Here is a 19320-nt window from a genome sequence, read left to right as displayed (position 1 = left end):
CAGTGCCCCCTTCGGGTATTTCAGTTTTGGGCATAATGGTGAGCTTCTCGTTTTTCTTCCGAAGAAATCATCTTTCCCGAAGCATGGCAGATGATATAATCAATGATCTCTTCCAAAGCTTCGGGAGCAGGAGTAGCAACCTTTTCAGGCGAAGTTTGCTCTGAGGCTTTTTCTTCTGTTGTTTTCTCTTTAATTTCTAAAGGTTTTTTCTTGGCAAGCTCTGAAGGCCCAACTTCGGTAAGCTTCGGCAATTTTCTTTGAAGGAGTAAAGCTTAAAGCCTTTACTGTTTCTAGAACGTCTAGTACATTTGCCATCCTCCTTCTTTTCGGAGTTACCGCAAGACTTTTTTGTGCCTTCGGCACAGTTACTTCCGCCGAAGGGCTTAAAATTTCTAACATTTTTGTCCCTTCAGTCTTTGGCTCTTCGGCCTTATCTCTACCAGTCTTTGACTCAGCTAGCTCGGCTGAGGGCGCCTTCGGCATGGTAGCCGGTTCTTCAGCCTTCTGCGTAGGAGGGATGGGCTCCTTTGGTTCAGCAGCTGAAGAAGTCTCCCCGCCAAACTCAGGCACCATGGCCGGCTCAATATAATGTGGTCGGTGGGTAAGGGCTTTCAACTTTTTGCTCTTCGGCGCAGGCTCATCTGGAGTGGCCGAAGCAGCAATCTTGGCCGAAGCAGCGATTTTCCTCTTCTTTCCCTGTCCCCGCAGCGGGTAGCTGTAGTCGGGTTAAACAAAACCAATAGCATCAAAAACTCTATTCAATCTCTTTTTTCCTCGGCCCCCGAAGGATGTGGATAATGCATTGTCTTCTGCTTTGGAATATGGCCCAAGCAATTCATCACTTATAGATTCGATACATTTCAGCCAGTCGTCATTTGGTTCATCAAATTTATCTCCATATCTGAAGGTGTATTTTAGTCGAACCAAGTCACCTTCGCTAGATTCGGTGACAGTCTCCGTCGGCATCTCCCAATCCTCTACAAGCGGCCATACTCTAAAAGCTATATGCTCTTGGATTAAATCTCTTGTACCAATGAAAAAACAGACAGTGCCAAAGGCCTTCTGGCATGCTTCGGCGGCTTCATCGATTTCAACCTTCGGCCTTCGAAGGCCGAAGCGGGACCAAATGGGGCGCATAATAACCTCCTTAACATCCTCCCTCGCCACTAAGTCGTTCTTCACATAAAACCATTCTTCCATCCAATTCCCTGGCCACCTCTTCAGAAATGTTGGCACTGGGTAACTTGCGTTGGGACGGGCGATAAACCCGTAACAACCGAAGTTGTTGTGATACTGTTCCTTCTGCATGGCCTTCGTCTCATACATGAGTTCGTGCATGCTGCAGAAGCATTTTGCGCTGGGCTCTATCCCTTGGCTCTTTGTTGCCCAGACGAAGACTCCCATCCTCAATATGGCTTCGGGGGTCAGTTGATGAAGGAAAATTTGGAAGGTTTTCAGCACCTCCACTACAAACCTGCTCAGTGGGAACCGAAGCCCAGCTTTAAAGAAGCTTCGGAAAATCACAACTTCATTCTTCTCAGGCGCAGGAGTGTTATTGTCTTTGCCAGCCCTCACAATAGAAATATCTCGAAAGTACCTCTCTCTCATACTCTCAAGGTGACTTTGCTTGATGCTCGACTTACCGAAAATTACATGGCTTGGCCTCCACGGTCGATCTTCGGAATCTTCACCCCCACTTTCAACATCATAATTGTCACTGTCACCAGTATCTTCGGAAAGGCCCTCCAGTATCTCCTTTGTAATTTTCTCTGTATTCGATTTTGCCATTGATTCTAAAAACCCAGCTATATAAGGATTCACAGCCTTCTTCTGCTCAAAAAGCTTCTCCTCTTCGGTTAGCTTCGTCTCAGCAACAACTTTCTTGTCTTGAGACATCTTACTTTGGAAATGACGAAAACGTGTCCTCCAAGCCGAAGCGTAGAAAGCTTGAGAAACTAAGCAAGCGTTGGTGAGCAAGAGCTATAAAATTGGGCAAATAAGGCAAGTGGCACAAACAGCGTACCAAATGTGGTCAGGGTGAGTTCTTATTTATACGCTCGGCGCGCCCCGAGTTGGAGGATCCCGTCTGTCATTGACTGTTGCTATTCTAGCAAAGGAAAGGTGTTTTCGGACCTTCGGCTTAAGGCCTTCGTCCATGTCGCAGTCTGAATTCGTTATCTTAAACAAATTAATACTGCGAGGGGCTACTGTTGGGGGCCTTCGACCACCGAAGGTCCTCAAAAACGTAATTTAACAACGTCTTCCAAGTGTGACTTATGGACAGGTACCTTCGGACTCAGGGTAAAAGCATACACGATGGGAGGAGCATGGTCATGACGAAGGTTGGCACTGCTCTGAAGCTACGCTCAAGGGAGCTTCGGCTTAATCGCAGAAAAAGGAGCCGACTTAAAGGGGAAAGGGTTGTTTAGTCCTCATAGATTTATCTATAAGTCAATAATAAATGTAAAGGGCATGACTGTAATTTCTCACAGGTTGTGTCCTGTGCCTATAAATAGATTAACAGTATCCCCGTACATGCTGAGTGGTACCTGCTTTTACGTCACGCTTGTACACTTTTACCTTCTAACAAGTCGAAGGTACTTTCGTAATTCAATATTGTTCCTGTTTCTTCATGATCATATAATAAGAATGAATCAACAACACCATATAATCACTTATGTTATTTCTTATATGTCATATGTTTCTTCTTCTATTTTAACATATACTGCAATGATGAAGGTATGTCTTTCATGACCTTCGTCTAAATATCATTATATCCTAAGGGAAATAATGTTTCGATGGACGAAGGGTATTAACATTTAACATTTTGTGTTGCCTTGTTCTTAACTCATAGTACTTGAGAACAAGTCCCCAACACCACCAAATCACACCAAACCCCTCTTTTCCCTAAATTTTCGAATCGCAAAAATAGATTGGGTCAAAAATTATGCATCCATTCGTGGGTACTCACCTCCATGACATGCTACAATCCACTCAACCAACCTTGCTGGCGATCATCTGCTCCCGGTCTGCTTCACCATATGATGGTGAGGAGAGGAAACAACAAGAAAGGAAAGGGGATGAAGAAAAAAGAAGTTGAAAAGAAGAGACACTTTACCCCCTCTATATCATATAAGTGCCACCGTGGGGAGCGGACGAGTGAGCATGGCACCACGCTGGATAGTCAGGCAAAACCGGTCCACATCGTCCGCCACATTAGCAAAATAGGTCTGGTAAACCATTGGGACGTGTTTGGTGTATGGTATTGTGAAGATAAGGGGTTTAAACATCCGGTTTTAAAAAGACAAAGGGCGATGTAGACACGTAGTCAAACAATAGGTTATGTAGACTTTTTTGTGAACCAAGGGAGTATACTGTTGTTTCGATTCTTACTTGACAATTTTTTTAGTTGCTATATATCTATCAACAAGTGGATCCGAATAAAACAGGTTAATAATTAGGTGCCAAGATTATCAAGGTGAAATGGGTCCTGCTGTGGTATCTGTTTGTACAATGCAAACAATAGTCTGCTAGCTTCTTCCAGTTCTCAGGTCAATTAAATTGTTGGCTACTTGACTTTTGACAAATGACGATGTTTTTTCAGCTTTCTTGGCTTTGCCGCAACTTCTACCCTAGCTCGTCTGTCTCTTCTGCAATCCTGCTTCCGTGCATAAACCCAAAACTGCCGTTTCAACGAGATACGACTCTATTCTCCAGTCATCCGTCAGGTCAGCTGAGACGCAGGTACATGTCATCGTGCAAATCCAATCCTCCCCGGCGGCCCGGCCCGATCAATCGAGCCACCAGCGGCCAAGCATTCCCATGTTGTGGCTGGCGCGAGCGTGCAGCGTCAGACATCTCCGGAGCCCGGACGGACGCTTTTCTATCCCAAGCCTATCTATTTATCGGTTCGCCCGCCGCACTACGCTCCCACCGTGTGATAGCTGCTGCTCTTGGCCTGCTACGACCTCACGGCCACCTCTGTCCTGTCCCACTAGACTAGCTGCAGCTAGCGCCTCTTCCCCTCGCCGCCGCCCCCTATCCGAGAGCGACGAGCATGGCGCACTCCCTCGCCGCCTCCTTCTCGCCGGCCGCCGCGCGGCGCCAGGTCCGCTGCTCTTGGACTTCTTGCCTTGACCTGGTAGCTTGGTCTTTGAGAGTCTGTCACTGTTTCTTGAATCTTGACGCGAGGAGGTTCAGTCGCTCTAGATTCGTGGCGTCTGGTTTGTGATTTGTCGGGTTCGTGGATTGGTTCGCTTAGATGGATGGGTGCCGTAGCCATAGTTTCCGGTGATGCTGGGTTGCTTTCGATTCAGTTGCCTGATTGTGAGTAGATTCGAGCTCAGGATTTCTCCGTGGGGGATCTTCTCTCGTAAAAGTTCCCTGCTCTTTTTTTTTGAGCGAGCAAACTTTCCCTTGATCTTTATTGCCAAATTTGCCTATGATTAGTACTTGTTGACCACACAATACTATGAATGGATGATTCACTCTGCATTTCCTTCATTGTTGCAGTAACTTAGAATCGTAGTAGTAACTTTGAGCAAATTGACTTTAAAGCTTAGATTACTTGCATGTATTAACTTCTGGGTAGTGCTGAGAGTTTGTTACCATCTGTCACGGTGTACGATGAACAGATGGTGACAATTTTGCATATTTTAGTGCAACCTGCAAAGATTCCAAAATTGCTGTAACTGAAGAAACCGGCACCGTGGCAGCTCGGTGGTTCGTATGGTTTATTTTAGAATGAACCTCTGTCCTCTGGTAGTGAAATATTGCTGGGTACGCTAGCACAGCAAGTGACAGCACATGACTGCCTCAGATCTTGCTCAAGTTAATTAAGGAGCATTTCTTTACCAGTGCTTCACTTCTGCACATCGATGTTGGTGTGCTAGGCCAATAGAAAAATGCCAGCTTTCTTGTTACAAGTGTATGTTACCATGTCTGTTCTTGTCTGATCTCAAGTGCCCAGTGCCCAGTGCCCTGCATCATGTCATGGGATCTCAAAACGTATAGTTGGGATCCGCACATTTATATCTGGATTTAGACCTGGTTTGAAAAGCTTTATTGCATCTTGATCCTTGTGTATTACTGGACTGATGTCCTAGTTTAGTCAGTTCAAAATCCCTGGACGAGATCAGTTCCTCAAAAGCTCTGGTGCTAGTTCCTTGCCAGGAAGCAAGGCAGTTGATTTTGTAGATGTTTTTTTCTCGTCTATACTTGTCTGTGTATATCTATCAACAACAACAAAGCCTTTTATCCCAAACAAGTTAGGGTAGGCTAGAGTTAAAGAACCCACAAGTTATGGTTTGGGTACATGGATAGTTGTTTTCCATACACTTTTATTCAAAGCTAAATTTTTAGGTATATCTCATTCTTTCAAGTCTCTTCCCATGTCAACTTCGGTCTTGTTCCTCTCCTCATTATTATCGCTTCCACTACACTTTGGTGCCTCTGAATGTCTTCGTTGGACATGTCCAAATTATCTCAACCGATGTTGGACAAGCTTTTCTTCAATTGGTGCTACCCTTAGCCTATCATGTATCATTCTGGATTCGATCCCTTTTTGTATGGCCACAAATCTAACGTAACATAGACATTTTCGCAACACTTATTTGTTGAACATGTTTGTTTATGCTAACATTCTGCATCATACAATATAGTAGGTCTAATTGTTGTCCAATAAAACTTGTGTTTTAGCTTCTGTGGTGCCCTCTTATCATATAAAACGCTAGATGTTTGACGTTATTTTATCCACCCTGTTTTAATTCTATGGCTAACATCTTCATCGATATCCATATCTCTCTGTAGCAGGCACGTGCAAATAATTATAAAAACTTGTCTGTGTACATCTAAATTTTTCTAAGAAAAAACTTGTACGAGCATGTGCGAATAAATATAAAAAACATAATGTTTGAATACCTGAAATAGCAACCAGCTGGCTCTCAGTTTAGATGAACATACTTCATAGACATCACAGACTTAAATCATGCTACTAATATAATATGTGTTGTGTGTTAGCTTCACTATGTTTTCTTGATGTACACATTTTAGTATCTATATCCGATTTCTGAAGGACTTTCTGTTCCAAATCTGTTGTTTGGTTTTAATTTCATTGAACATCCAGTACAAAAGTAGGAGCACCTCTGAATTTTTTTTAGAAAAGGGTATTTGCGCTACATGGACTATGGAAATCTTGTTTCAGTGTCAGTTGCCATTCTCTCGTTACTGTACTCTTTGTTGTTCTGTGCATATGAATAATCCACTTACGGGGACAATTCTTGGTCCATTTCAGGTGACAAATGTGATTTCAAGCCGGAGCTCGGTTTCCTTCCAGAGCCACAGGATGACTTCTGTATCCATCCGTTCAAGACCAAGTTCTCTTCGTTTCAAGATTTGCTGTTCGGTATGCATCATTTTATTCTTTGTTGCCAGCAACAGTTGTTCTGGTTCTAAAAGTGTTTGGTTGATAAAGAAACAACCTAATTGTAGTAGTTGTTCACATTTTTCATGGTTATCTTTATTCACTAACATCATATGTGATACTACAAGTTAAATCACTACACCTTTAAAGCACGAATTTCATCAATGCGCCGCTCTCCCTCCGCGCGCGCCCACCTTGGTCTTCAGGGCTGGAAGCCAGTGCACCACATGTTCACTTGTGTTATAAAAGGATCGATTTTGTTAATTAAACCGTAGCTATGCACTTGACTAGTTATTTGTATAGTTAGCAAAAAAAAATATCGAATTATTTAGTTATTTGTTATAGAAACTAGGAAGTACAGACTACTAGTTGGTGCGAAGAGTGTGACCTGGTTCTTGACCTGTTTCTGAGATTGTCGGCATGCACTTACTCTACTGATGTGAAGTAGTAACATCTTTTTGAAGAGCGACCTGAAAAATCACCATTCTCTGGTTTATTGACTAGGCTAAGAAGGAGACAGTCGACAAGGTCTGTAGTATAGTGAAGGAGCAGCTGGCTCTTCCCGATGGGACTGCTATCACTGGCGAATCAAAATTCGCCGAACTTGGTGCTGATTCACTGGATACGGTAATCCCTCTGTATCAAAATCACCTTTAGCTGAGAACAAAAATGAGCAGCACTTGAACATCGCCAACTTTTCTCCTGCAGGTTGAAATTGTGATGGGCCTCGAGGAGGCGTTCAACATAACCGTCGACGAAACAAGCGCACAGGACATCGCGACGGTGCAGGACGCTGCAGACCTCATCGAGAAACTCATGCTGGAAGCGCCTCCAAAGGTTGTCTAGATCGATCCATCAGTCTTGCGATTGGCGACTTGGCGTTTTATGTTAAATTGTTCATGTTACCCAATTTGTTCTTTATTGATGGTTCAAGATAAGATTTTTGTATGGATGTTGCTGAGGTATAAATTAGATGCTCCAAAGGCTGCATGGAGCAGATGAAGACGATGTATTCCACTTCCCATTTGCATGTTGTACTTCCATAGAGAGATCAATGAACTGTTATGAAGAGTCACTGCAACTGTGGCTTTTGATCTTTGTGAAGTCACATACAGTAATTGTTGTTAGATTTGCAAATACAAGGCTGTCTGTCAGGTGCTAACGCATTGTGGTGTTTCACCACAAGCGTTGATGAATTCCCTTCGTTGTGATTGATTGGCTGATTGCTCGATAACAACTTGACTTTTGGTAAATCAGATCGGATAGGATCACGTTGGATTTATGGGATTCAATTAAATTATAGAAAAATCACAAAAACCCATGTATGACAAGGGAGATAACTATTTGGTCGTGACTTTATCGGATTACGGATCGCGAGTTTATCGGTTCGTGGGCGTGGCCCTATATAAGGCGTCTGCTATCCCTTGCTAGAAAGCATCACATCCTAATCTGAGTAAGGTTTTTTGTCTTTACTCACAACTGCGTCGCCATCTTAGTCCTCTTTATCCTGAGCGTCGACGTGCATCTTCAATCGGAAGAGCAGAGAATTTGTCGCCTTCGAGATCCTACACCGGAAGAGGGCGAATAAGGTTTTTGGTAAGCGTCTTCACGCAACTGCTCGTGACCTCGTCGATCTCGTCAACGACGTCATCCTCGACCCTGCTGCTTCGACGTTGTCTACCTTGTTGCTTCGACGACGTCGACCCTGCTACTTCGACACTGTTGACCATACTACTTTCACTCACGTCATCTACTAGTATGTCTGATCAGTACACATTATTTGATTTAACCTCATACTTTAGTTTATCTGTTATGGTAGAGATGTGATGTATTTATATAATTATGATGTTAAGTAACATGTTAGGTTACTTGTTGTGGAACAGACATCTAAACTATTTATTGTTGGTCATGATTTATATTCGGAATTTAATATGAAAAATGTCTAATTATTCAATAATCTAAAAACCTTATTGTAGACAAAATTCCTGGTTTAACTATGGCTGGTTTTGCCGACGCGTTGAACCCAGAAAAATACCCTGGTATGCACTTCAAAAGGTGACAAGTCAAGGTCACGCTCTGATTACTGATATGAATGTGTTCCATATTAGTAAAGACAAATCTGAGGGCGTACTGACTCCTGAAAAGGATAAAAAATACGACGATGCCAATACTATCTTTACGGGAGCAATTCTTAGCATCCTTGTTGACCGTCGAGTTGATGTGAATATGCAATACACAGATAGGAAGGAGTTGTGGGATGCATTTACTACTAAGTATGGTGCATCAGATGCTGGCAATACCTATATGTCATGGAGAACTTTCATGATTATAAGATGGCTGATAATCGCTCTATTATAGAGCAAGCTCATGAAATACAGTGCATTGCCAAGGAGCTCGACGACCTTAAGATTGTCCTTCCTGGCCAATTTATGGATGGGTGCATTATTGTAAAGTTGTCTTCTAAATGGAGGAACTTTGCTACATCTCTGAAACATAAGAGACATAAGATATCAGTTGAAAATATGATAGCGTCTCTGGATGTTGAGGAGAAAGCTCAGGCCAAGGACACAAATTCTAAAGGAGGCGAGGACCACTCCAGCACCAACATGGTTTATGTAACACCCGGTTTTAAAGGACAAAGCCGGGTGCATCTCATACATGCGCCAAGAAGACAACATATATAATAACAGAGTGTATAGAGATAAATGTCATAAAACATCAGAGTATTTATTACATAGCGGAAGACTTATTACAAAATAAAAGTGTAAACATAAAACGAACTAAGGATCGTCGGCGCCAATGTCAACTGAGAAACGCCACCTAGATCAGATCATACTCCTCGCCTTGTGGCTCCTCCTGAACCACCTGTTCTTCTCCTGTGGGGGGGGTGTGAGACAGCAAGAGTGAGCTCACATACGTTCATAGCTCAACAAGTTGTGGGGAATAATGTGGCATAAACTCACCAAAGGTGGGAGTTCATGTAGTGTAAGGCTAATCAATGGAATAAAGGCTGAGGCTGAGCATTGCTTTTATAAGTTGGTCAAAATTTTATTAGCAATTACTAAGTGTAAGTAAATACCAAACCTTAATAATAATAAAGAACAGTAATAGTAAAATAATCCCAAATGCGATGCAAATGTCAAATTGAATTTAAGTTCCATATTTAATCATGTGAGGGTCCGAGCCGCTCTTGACCGTGAGCACGGCTAGTATACTAGTTTTACACTCTGCAGAGGTTGCGCATCTTTACCCACAAGTCGTGTATCCCATGTCGCCTGGGTTTGCAAGGCCCTTAGACACTACCGAGGTGAATGGCTAGGGATCCACTACGAGGCCTTTACAAAGTTCCACTAGCTTCCGAAAACCCGCTACAGTTTATAGGAAGATCCAGTACAGGGTTCCTGGCTGACAGCCATCGCAGCAAAATCAACCAGGGACCTCCCCGCACTGACCTCTCCCCTACTGCCCTTGCCCCTTTCGGGTAAGGTAGTCTTCCACTAGCTTTCCTAATTAGTCAGCCAAGGGCGTCCCATTAAACCCTTGTGGTAGCACTGTTTTCCCGGGTGGTTCTCCATGTTCCCATTAACATAATGATCTTATCATGAACATAAAATAATGAACAGATAATAGAAAGTGTAGTCATGAGTCATAAATATCTTTATACCCAAATCCACATAAAGCAATAGCATGTACTACCCAAAAATTTAGTAGTAAAACCAGTGGTGAAACAAGGTATAAAGATAGTCAAAATCTAGGGTATCCTATTGGGTCCCATCAAAATTAACCTATGCAGATCATTATGAATAATAAGAACATGAATAGGTAAAAGAAGTGATCAAGGGCACAACTTGCCTTCAATGAGCTCCTGCTCAGCTATCTCTACTTGCTGAACCTCATAATCCACAGTGGCTTGTTCGTCTACTCGCATCAACACAATACATACATAGTATAGCCAAAATCAACATCACACCAAACAGATGAATAAAACATACAGTAAAAATCTACACATTAAAATGAAATTATAGGAACTGGAATCACTAAATTTGGAGTTATATATTTCAAGTTATGAATTTCTGTAGCTTTTATGTATTTAATACAAGATTAAGTATTAGATAAATTTAAATGAGCCTTTCATGCCAAAACAGAGGCTCTAGGTGATAGATAATAAAATTACAAAAATTTAGAAAGTGGAATGGAGTAATTTGGAGTTCATATGCATTTTCTATGGATTATTGAAGTTCTAGCAATTATTTTTCCTATTAAAAATCTATTTATAAATCATTTTCTCGGGTTTTACTATGCTCTGGACTGGGCCTCAATTAATGGGAAGCGCAGGGGTCACGGGGATAAAATTCCTAAGACCCAGTGCACACTACCCCAGGACGACGGGTTCTATTTTAGAAAGACGCAGGGGTTCTTTTGTGAAATGTGGACCGAAGCGGTATCTGCGAATTCGGACCGTTAGATCCGATCTCAACGCACAAAGGACAACCACGCACCAATATTGATCTAAGCCGTTCACGTCCGCATCAACGATCCAGATCGCATTTACGCAAACCGATATGCCACGATCTAATCCTGACCGTCCGTCAAGATCTGACGCGTGCACGTGCTTCTTCCTAACCCGGGACTCGCCACGGCGGGCCGTCATCCCCCACGGCGGCACGCTCACCGGAGAGCCACCTAATCCGTCGATCCGGTGAAGCTAACCTACGGTGATGTGCAAAAAAATGAAATTACAGCTAGCGCGAGTGCGATAGGGGATGGCTCACCAGGGATTTGGCCGCGAAGGTACCCAGTCCACCGCGCGGAGCGGAGTTGCAGCGGCGGTGAGGTACGACGAGGAATTCCAGGGGCTCGGGTCGCTCCCCACATTGGGCACTCCACACACACAATCCACACACGCCGTAGAGCGCCCAAGACCCAATCCCGACCACCGAACGTCGGTGCAGGAACGGGGCAACAATGGCGGGCGGTGGCCTACGCATCGCGGCGACGAAGAGCGTGGTTGAGGAACCCCACGACCACAGTATGGCATAGCGATTCCTCCACGTAGTTTGCTGGCGCCCGGTGTCTGCTCGGACGGCGGGTGGTTGACGGCAGGCGCTAGCAGGGACACGGCAGAGGAGCAGAGAGGGGCGCACCGAGCGGAGGCCACAGGGGAGGGAGCTCGGGCACTGGAGTGTTGAAGGGAGAGCTCACGCGTAGGTGCAACTGGATGGCCCTTAGAGGACGGCGGAAAGGAGTGGGTGGTTCACCTGTTCGGTCGCCAAGGGTGAGCAGAGACACTGGGTGCCGAGCGCCATGGGTGGTCAGAAGGGGAGAAATGGAGAGGAGGGGAACTGGGGAAGGCAGCCGACACGGTAGTTATTCACTGGAGCAGTGGATTTCACAGAATTTGGTGGCAAAAAACTCGGTCGATCCAACAACCAAGGCGGTGGCGGAATGACCGGAGAGATCCACGGAGGAATTCGCTCAACACCGGACCGGACAGGGGAAGGGGATAAACTTGATAGGAGGGGCCCACGCGCCAGTGAAGCAAACACAGGAAGTGCTGGCTGGTCTGCTGAGCGGCCCCATCGACCAGTGGATGAGGGCAGTAGTGGACTGGCGCATGCGGGGTTTGGTGGGCCGAGACAAATGGGTTTTGGCCCAGATGAGGTTTTCCCTTATTTTTATTTTCCCTTTTTCAATTCCTTTTTCATTTCTATTTTTCTTTTCTCTTTCTCTTTCCTTTTCAAATTCAAATTCAAAATTTGAGTTTATATTTGGGGAGTTCATACTTAGGTTAAATTTAAATAACCACATCTAGTTATTTTATATATCTATTTTATCTCATTTGTATAGTATTTCTTCTCTTTTCTCAAATTCTAAATTTCCTTTAGAACTTAAATTCCACTTTTGGGATTTTTTTAATTTATTTCTTGTCACATTTTTTTTTATGTTGTCACAAAATGCACACAACATGAAAACCCAGCATGATGCATGTTTTGGTAGCATATATCTTAACAGTTATTTGTTTTTAAATATGGTGTTCACATGTGATGGTACATAAAGGTCAAACTCACATAAGGAGAAATTGTTCCTCTACTGGCATTATCCTAGCAATTTACAAAGTGGGTGTCACAAATCCTACCCCCCTTAAAAATAATCTCGTCCTCGAGATTTAAGAAGAACTAGAGAAAAGGTGGGGAAAATCTATACGAAGCTCTTCTTCTCTTTCCCAAGTTGCTTCATCTTCACCGTGGTGGCTCCATTGAACTTTGCACATCTTTATCACCTTATTTCTTGTAACTCGAGTCAATGTATCCAAAATCTTGATCGGGTACTCCGTGTAAGTCAAATCACCTTGAACACTAAGATCTTCCATGGGTAACTGTTCCTCAGGGACACGGAGACACTTCTTTAGTTGAGACACATGAAATACATTGTGCACATCCGATAGACTTGCAGGTAACTCGAGTTGGTATGCCATCTCCCCAACTCGCCTAAAGATCAAGAATGGTCCAATATAGCGAGGGGACAATTTGCCCTTAACTTTGAATCTCCTCATTCCACGAAGTGGTGACACCTTGAGGTACACATAATCTCCTTCTTCAAATTCCAGTGGCCTCCTTCTATTATCAGCATAACTCTTTTGCCTGGTTTGAGCCACTCTCAAATTCTCTCGAATTATACGAACTTGTTCTTCTGCTTCTTGAACCAGTTCAGGCCCAAAGAACTGTCTTTCACCAGTTTGATCCCAATACAGTGGTGTCCTGCATCTTCTGCCATATAGAGCCTCAAACGGTGACATCTTCAAACTGGCTTGGTAGCTATTATTATAAGAAAACTCAGCATATGGTAAGCTCTTCTCCCAACTGCCACCATGCTTGAGAGCACAAGCTCTTAACATATCTTCCAATACTTGATTAATCCTTTTAGTCTGTTCATCAGTCTGAGGATGGTAGGCCGAACCAAAATTCAACTTCGAATCCATATTCTCATGAAAACTTATCCAAAAATATGGAAGTAAACTGTGATCCTCTATCCAAAACGATCTTCTTCAGTACACCCTGTAGAGACACAATCTGAGCCATATATAACTTAGCCAATTGAGATCCCTTATAAGTGGTCTTGACCGGAATGAAACGAGCCACTTTGGTCAGGCTATCCATAATAACCCATATCGAATCATATCCTTTCTGGGTGCGAGGCAATCCAGTAATAAAATCCATACCAATCTCTTCCCACTTCCACTCAGGTATCTTCAGTGGATGCAGTAGTCCGGCTGGCCTCTGGTGTTCAGCCTTAACTCTTCGACACACATCGCACATAGCCACATGTGCAGCCACATCTCTCTTTAGTCCATACCACCAATACTTTTGCTTTAAATCCTGATACATCTTAGTGCTCCCAGGGTGGATAGAATAAACTGAATCATGTGCCTCCTTCAATATGGTTTCCCGAAGACTATCGATATCGGGAACACAGATCCGATTCTTGAACCATATCGTGCCTTGCTCATCCTCTGTGAACTCTGGGCCTCTACCCTCTGTTATCAGATCCTTGATCTCCTGGATTTTGGCATCACCAACCTGACCTTTACGAATTTCTTGCTCCAAGGTAGGTTCCAATTCAATAGTAACTCCTTCCGTATGTGTAACAATTCCCAGGTTGAGCCTCTCAAAATCCTTTGCTAATTCATCAGGTAGCTAGACAACGAAAGCGGAGTGAACATGCTCCTTCCGACTCAAGGCATCTGCAACCAAATTTGCCTTGCCTGGGTGATAGTGAATCTCCAAATCATAATCCTTAATAAGCTCCAACCAACGGCGTTGCCAAAGGTTGAGATCCTTCTGAGTGAATATGTACTTCAAACTCTTATGATCCGTGTATACTTGGCACTTAGTTCCCATAATGTAGTGTCTCCAAATCTTAAGTCCATGCACAACGGCAGCCAGTTCCAAGTCATGAGTGGGGTAGTTCAGTTCATGTTTCCGCAACTGACGAGATACATAGGCGATCACATGTCCTTCTTGCATGAGCACACATCCTAAGCCTTGGCCACATGCATCACAATAAATATCAAATCCCTTCTACAGGTCTGGCATAATCAATACTGGTGGTGAGATCAATCTCTCCTTCAATTGATCAAAGCTTTCTTGGCACTTCTCGTCCACTTAAACTCTCTTCCTTTTTCCAAAAGCGATGTCATAGGCTTAGCAATCTTTAAAAATCCTTCAATAAATCTCCGATAATATCCTGCAAGCCCCAAGAAACTCCGAACCTCAGTGACGGTAGTGGGTATGCTCCACGCCACTATCTCCTTGACTTTAGCAGGATCCACTGATATTCATCTATTAGAAATAATATGACCAAGGAATGGCACCTTGTCAATCCAAAACTCGCATTTGCTAAACTTGGCGTAGAGTTGGTTATCTTGTAGCTTCTGTAGCACCATCCTCAGATGTTCCTCGTGATCACTTTCACTCTGAGAATAAATAAGAATATCGTCGATGAATACCACGACGAATCTGTCCAAATACTCCATAAACACCTTGTTCATTAAGTTCATAAAATAGGCTGGTGCGTTAGTCAATCCAAACGACATAACTGTGAACTCATATAATCCATATCTAGTCGAGAAAGTCGTCTTGGGAATATCCGATGGTCTAATCCTCATCTGATGATAACCGGATCGGAGATCAATCTTCGAGAATACTCTTGCACCCCTCATCTGATCAAATAAATCCTCAATACGGGGCAACGGATACTTGTTCTTCACCGTAACATCATTAAGAGATCTATAATCCACACACATCCGTTGCGATCCATCCTTCTTCTGTACAAACAAGACCGGTGCTCCCCAAGGTGAGGAACTCGGACGAATGTACCCAGCCTCTTGTAACTCAGTTAACTGCTTCTTAAGTTCCTTCAACTCCTCTACGGACATCCTATATGGCCGTTTAGAAATAGGGGCGGTTCCAGGTAAGAGGTCAATAACAAACTCAACTTCTCTGTCAGGTGGCATCCCTAGCAACTCCTCTGGAAAGACATCCGGAAAATCTCTAACCACCCGGATGTTGACACCAACAAACTTCTCATCTACTAAGAATGCCGCTAGTCTGGTGGCGGTAGTTACTGCAACTTCAACTTCAAAACTTTGTCCTTTGGAACTGGTGAGTTCTACGGTTCCTTAGCGCAATGTATAAACTGTCTTTGCCTTTCTTAACCATGACATACCAAGGATCACGTCTATAGTGCTCTCTTCTAACACTATAGGGGTAGTCCATCTGGGTTGGAAATATAGGGTAAGAAAGGAAGAATTGTAGACAAGGCGAGTAATTACGAGAAATGTTACTACGGAGGATTTATTAGCTAAGTAGGTTAGTGTGTTATCCACTAAAGCTAATACATTACCTTATGGTGGTACATGCTAAGATGCCCGACTATAATGTTTCAATCAATCAAAGAAGCAAATCAAGCATTAATCATCAGAACAATCAACCAACATTTTTAATAAAGAAAATAATTTTAATTTCGTCTTAGGTTTCCTATCTCAAAAAAAATTCATAGTTGTAGGATTCCAAGGTGTGAAATCCATCTTGTCTTAGAGTAGAGAGGTAAGAATGATCAGAGTAGAATAGCAAAAGGTGAGACAAGACCAAGATGAGGTAAGTATAGAATGAATCAGAGTAAGGTAAGTAAGAGAGGGTTTGTCCATTTCTATCTAGGTCTCGTCCTACAGTCAACATTTCCTCTGATACCACTTCTGTAACACCCGGTTTTAAAGGACAAAGCCGGGTGCATCTCATACATGCGCCAAGAAGACAACATATATAATAACAGAGTGTATAGAGATAAATGTCATAAAACATCAGAGTATTTATTACATAGCGGAAGACTTATTACAAAATAAAAGTGTAAACATAAAACGAACTAAGGATCGTCGGCGCCAATGTCAACTGAGAAACGCCACCTAGATCAGATCATACTCCTCGCCTTGTGGCTCCTCCTGAACCACCTGTTCTTCTCCTGTGGGGGGGTGTGAGACAGCAAGAGTGAGCTCACATACGTTCATAGCTCAACAAGTTGTGGGGAATAATGTGGCATAAACTCACCAAAGGTGGGAGTTCATGTAGTGTAAGGCTAATCAATGGAATAAAGGCTGAGGCTGAGCATTGCTTTTATAAGTTGGTCAAAATTTTATTAGCAATTACTAAGTGTAAGTAAATACCAAACCTTAATAATAATAAAGAACAGTAATAGTAAAATAATCCCAAATGCGATGCAAATGTCAAATTGAATTTAAGTTCCATATTTAATCATGTGAGGGTCCGAGCCGCTCTTGACCGTGAGCACGGCTAGTATACTAGTTTTACACTCTGCAGAGGTTGCGCATCTTTACCCACAAGTCGTGTATCCCATGTCGCCTGGGTTTGCAAGGCCCTTAGACACTACCGAGGTGAATGGCTAGGGATCCACTACGAGGCCTTTACAAAGTTCCACTAGCTTCCGAAAACCCGCTACAGTTTATAGGAAGATCCAGTACAGGGTTCCTGGCTGACAGCCATCGCAGCAAAATCAACCAGGGACCTCCCCGCACTGACCTCTCCCCTACTGCCCTTGCCCCTTTCGGGTAAGGTAGTCTTCCACTAGCTTTCCTAATTAGTCAGCCAAGGGCGTCCCATTAAACCCTTGTGGTAGCACTGTTTTCCCGGGTGGTTCTCTATGTTCCCATTAACATAATGATCTTATCATGAACATAAAATAATGAACAGATAATAGAAAGTGTAGTCATGAGTCATAAATATCTTTATACCCAAATCCACATAAAGCAATAGCATGTACTACCCAAAAATTTAGTAGTAAAACCAGTGGTGAAACAAGGTATAAAGATAGTCAAAATCTAGGGTATCCTATTGGGTCCCATCAAAATTAACCTATGCAGATCATTATGAATAATAAGAACATGAATAGGTAAAAGAAGTGATCAAGGGCACAACTTGCCTTCAATGAGCTCCTGCTCAGCTATCTCTACTTGCTGAACCTCAGAATCCACAGTGGCTTGTTCGTCTACTCGCATCAACACAATACATACATAGTATAGCCAAAATCAACATCACACCAAACAGATGAATAAAACATACAGTAAAAATCTACACATTAAAATGAAATTATAGGAACTGGAATCACTAAATTTGGAGTTATATATTTCAAGTTATGAATTTCTGTAGCTTTTATGTATTTAATACAAGATTAAGTATTAGATAAATTTAAATGAGCCTTTCATGCCAAAACAGAGGCTCTAGGTGATAGATAATAAAATTACAAAAATTTAGAAAGTGGAATGGAGTAATTTGGAGTTCATATGCATTTTCTATGGATTATTGAAGTTCTAGCAATTATTTTTCCTATTAAAAATCTATTTATAAATCATTTTCTCGGGTTTTACTATGCTCTGGACTGGGCCTCAATTAATGGGAAGCGCAGGGGTCACGGGGATAAAATTCCTAAGACCCAGTGCACACTACCCCAGGACGACGGGTTCTATTTTAGAAAGACGCAAGGGTTCTTTTGTGAAATGTGGACCGAAGCGGTATCTGCGAATTCGGACCGTTAGATCCGATCTCAACGCACAAAGGACAACCACGCACCAATATTGATCTAAGCCGTTCACGTCCGCATCAACGATCCAGATCGCATTTACGCAAACCGATATGCCACGATCTAATCCTGACCGTCCGTCAAGATCTGACGCGTGCACGTGCTTCTTCCTAACCCGGGACTCGCCACGGCGGGCCGTCATCCCCCACGGCGGCACGCTCACCGGAGAGCCACCTAATCCGTCGATCCGGTGAAGCTAACCTACGGTGATGTGCAAAAAAATGAAATTACAGCTAGCGCGAGTGCGATAGGGGATGGCTCACCAGGGATTTGGCCGCGAAGGTACCCAGTCCACCGCGCGGAGCGGAGTTGCAGCGGCGGTGAGGTACGACGAGGAATTCCAGGGGCTCGGGTCGCTCCCCACATTGGGCACTCCACACACACAATCCACACACGCCGTAGAGCGCCCAAGACCCAATCCCGACCACCGAACGTCGGTGCAGGAACGGGGCAACAATGGCGGGCGGTGGCCTACGCGTCGCGGCGACGAAGAGCGTGGTTGAGGAACCCCACGACCACAGTATGGCATAGCGATTCCTCCACGTAGTTTGCTGGCGCCCGGTGTCTGCTCGGACGGCGGGTGGTTGACGGCAGGCGCTAGCAGGGACACGGCAGAGGAGCAGAGAGGGGCGCACCGAGCGGAGGCCACAGGGGAGGGAGCTCGGGCACTGGAGTGTTGAAGGGAGAGCTCACGCGTAGGTGCAACTGGATGGCCCTTAGAGGACGGCGGAAAGGAGTGGGTGGTTCACCTGTTCGGTCGCCAAGGGTGAGCAGAGACACTGGGTGCCGAGCGCCATGGGTGGTCAGAAGGGGAGAAATGGAGAGGAGGGGAACTGGGGAAGGCAGCCGACACGGTAGTTATTCACTGGAGCAGTGGATTTCACAGAATTTGGTGGCAAGAAACTCGGTCGATCCAACAACCAAGGCGGTGGCGGAATGACCGGAGAGATCCACGGAGGAATTCGCTCAACACCGGACCGGACAGGGGAAGGGGATAAACTTGATAGGAGGGGCCCACGCGCCAGTGAAGCAAACACAGGAAGTGCTGGCTGGTCTGCTGAGCGGCCCCATCGACCAGTGGATGAGGGCAGTAGTGGACTGGCGCATGCGGGGTTTGGTGGGCCGAGACAAATGGGTTTTGGCCCAGATGAGGTTTTCCCTTATTTTTATTTTCCCTTTTTCAATTCCTTTTTCATTTCTATTTTTCTTTTCTCTTTCTCTTTCCTTTTCAAATTCAAATTCAAAATTTG

The 19320-nt window shown here is 43.9% G+C and overlaps 1 protein-coding gene across 1 annotated transcript; it reads left to right on the top strand.

Annotated features, from left to right (window-relative positions):
- Positions 1-4042: 4042 nt before the first annotated feature.
- Positions 4043-7495, top strand: LOC100193006 (uncharacterized). The gene is made up of 4 exons (NM_001138174.1): positions 4043-4108; positions 6293-6403; positions 6926-7048; positions 7130-7495. Exons 1-4 carry the CDS (start codon positions 4058-4060, stop codon positions 7265-7267), a joined length of 423 nt encoding a protein of 140 aa, NP_001131646.1. The 5' UTR covers positions 4043-4057; the 3' UTR covers positions 7268-7495.
- The last annotated feature ends 11825 nt before the right edge of the window (positions 7496-19320 follow it).

The sequence above is a fragment of the Zea mays genome, chromosome 3, assembly GCF_902167145.1.
Source record: "Zea mays cultivar B73 chromosome 3, Zm-B73-REFERENCE-NAM-5.0, whole genome shotgun sequence".
Lineage (NCBI taxonomy): Eukaryota > Viridiplantae > Streptophyta > Magnoliopsida > Poales > Poaceae > Zea > Zea mays.
This window is presented reverse-complemented; position numbering and strand designations above follow the sequence as displayed.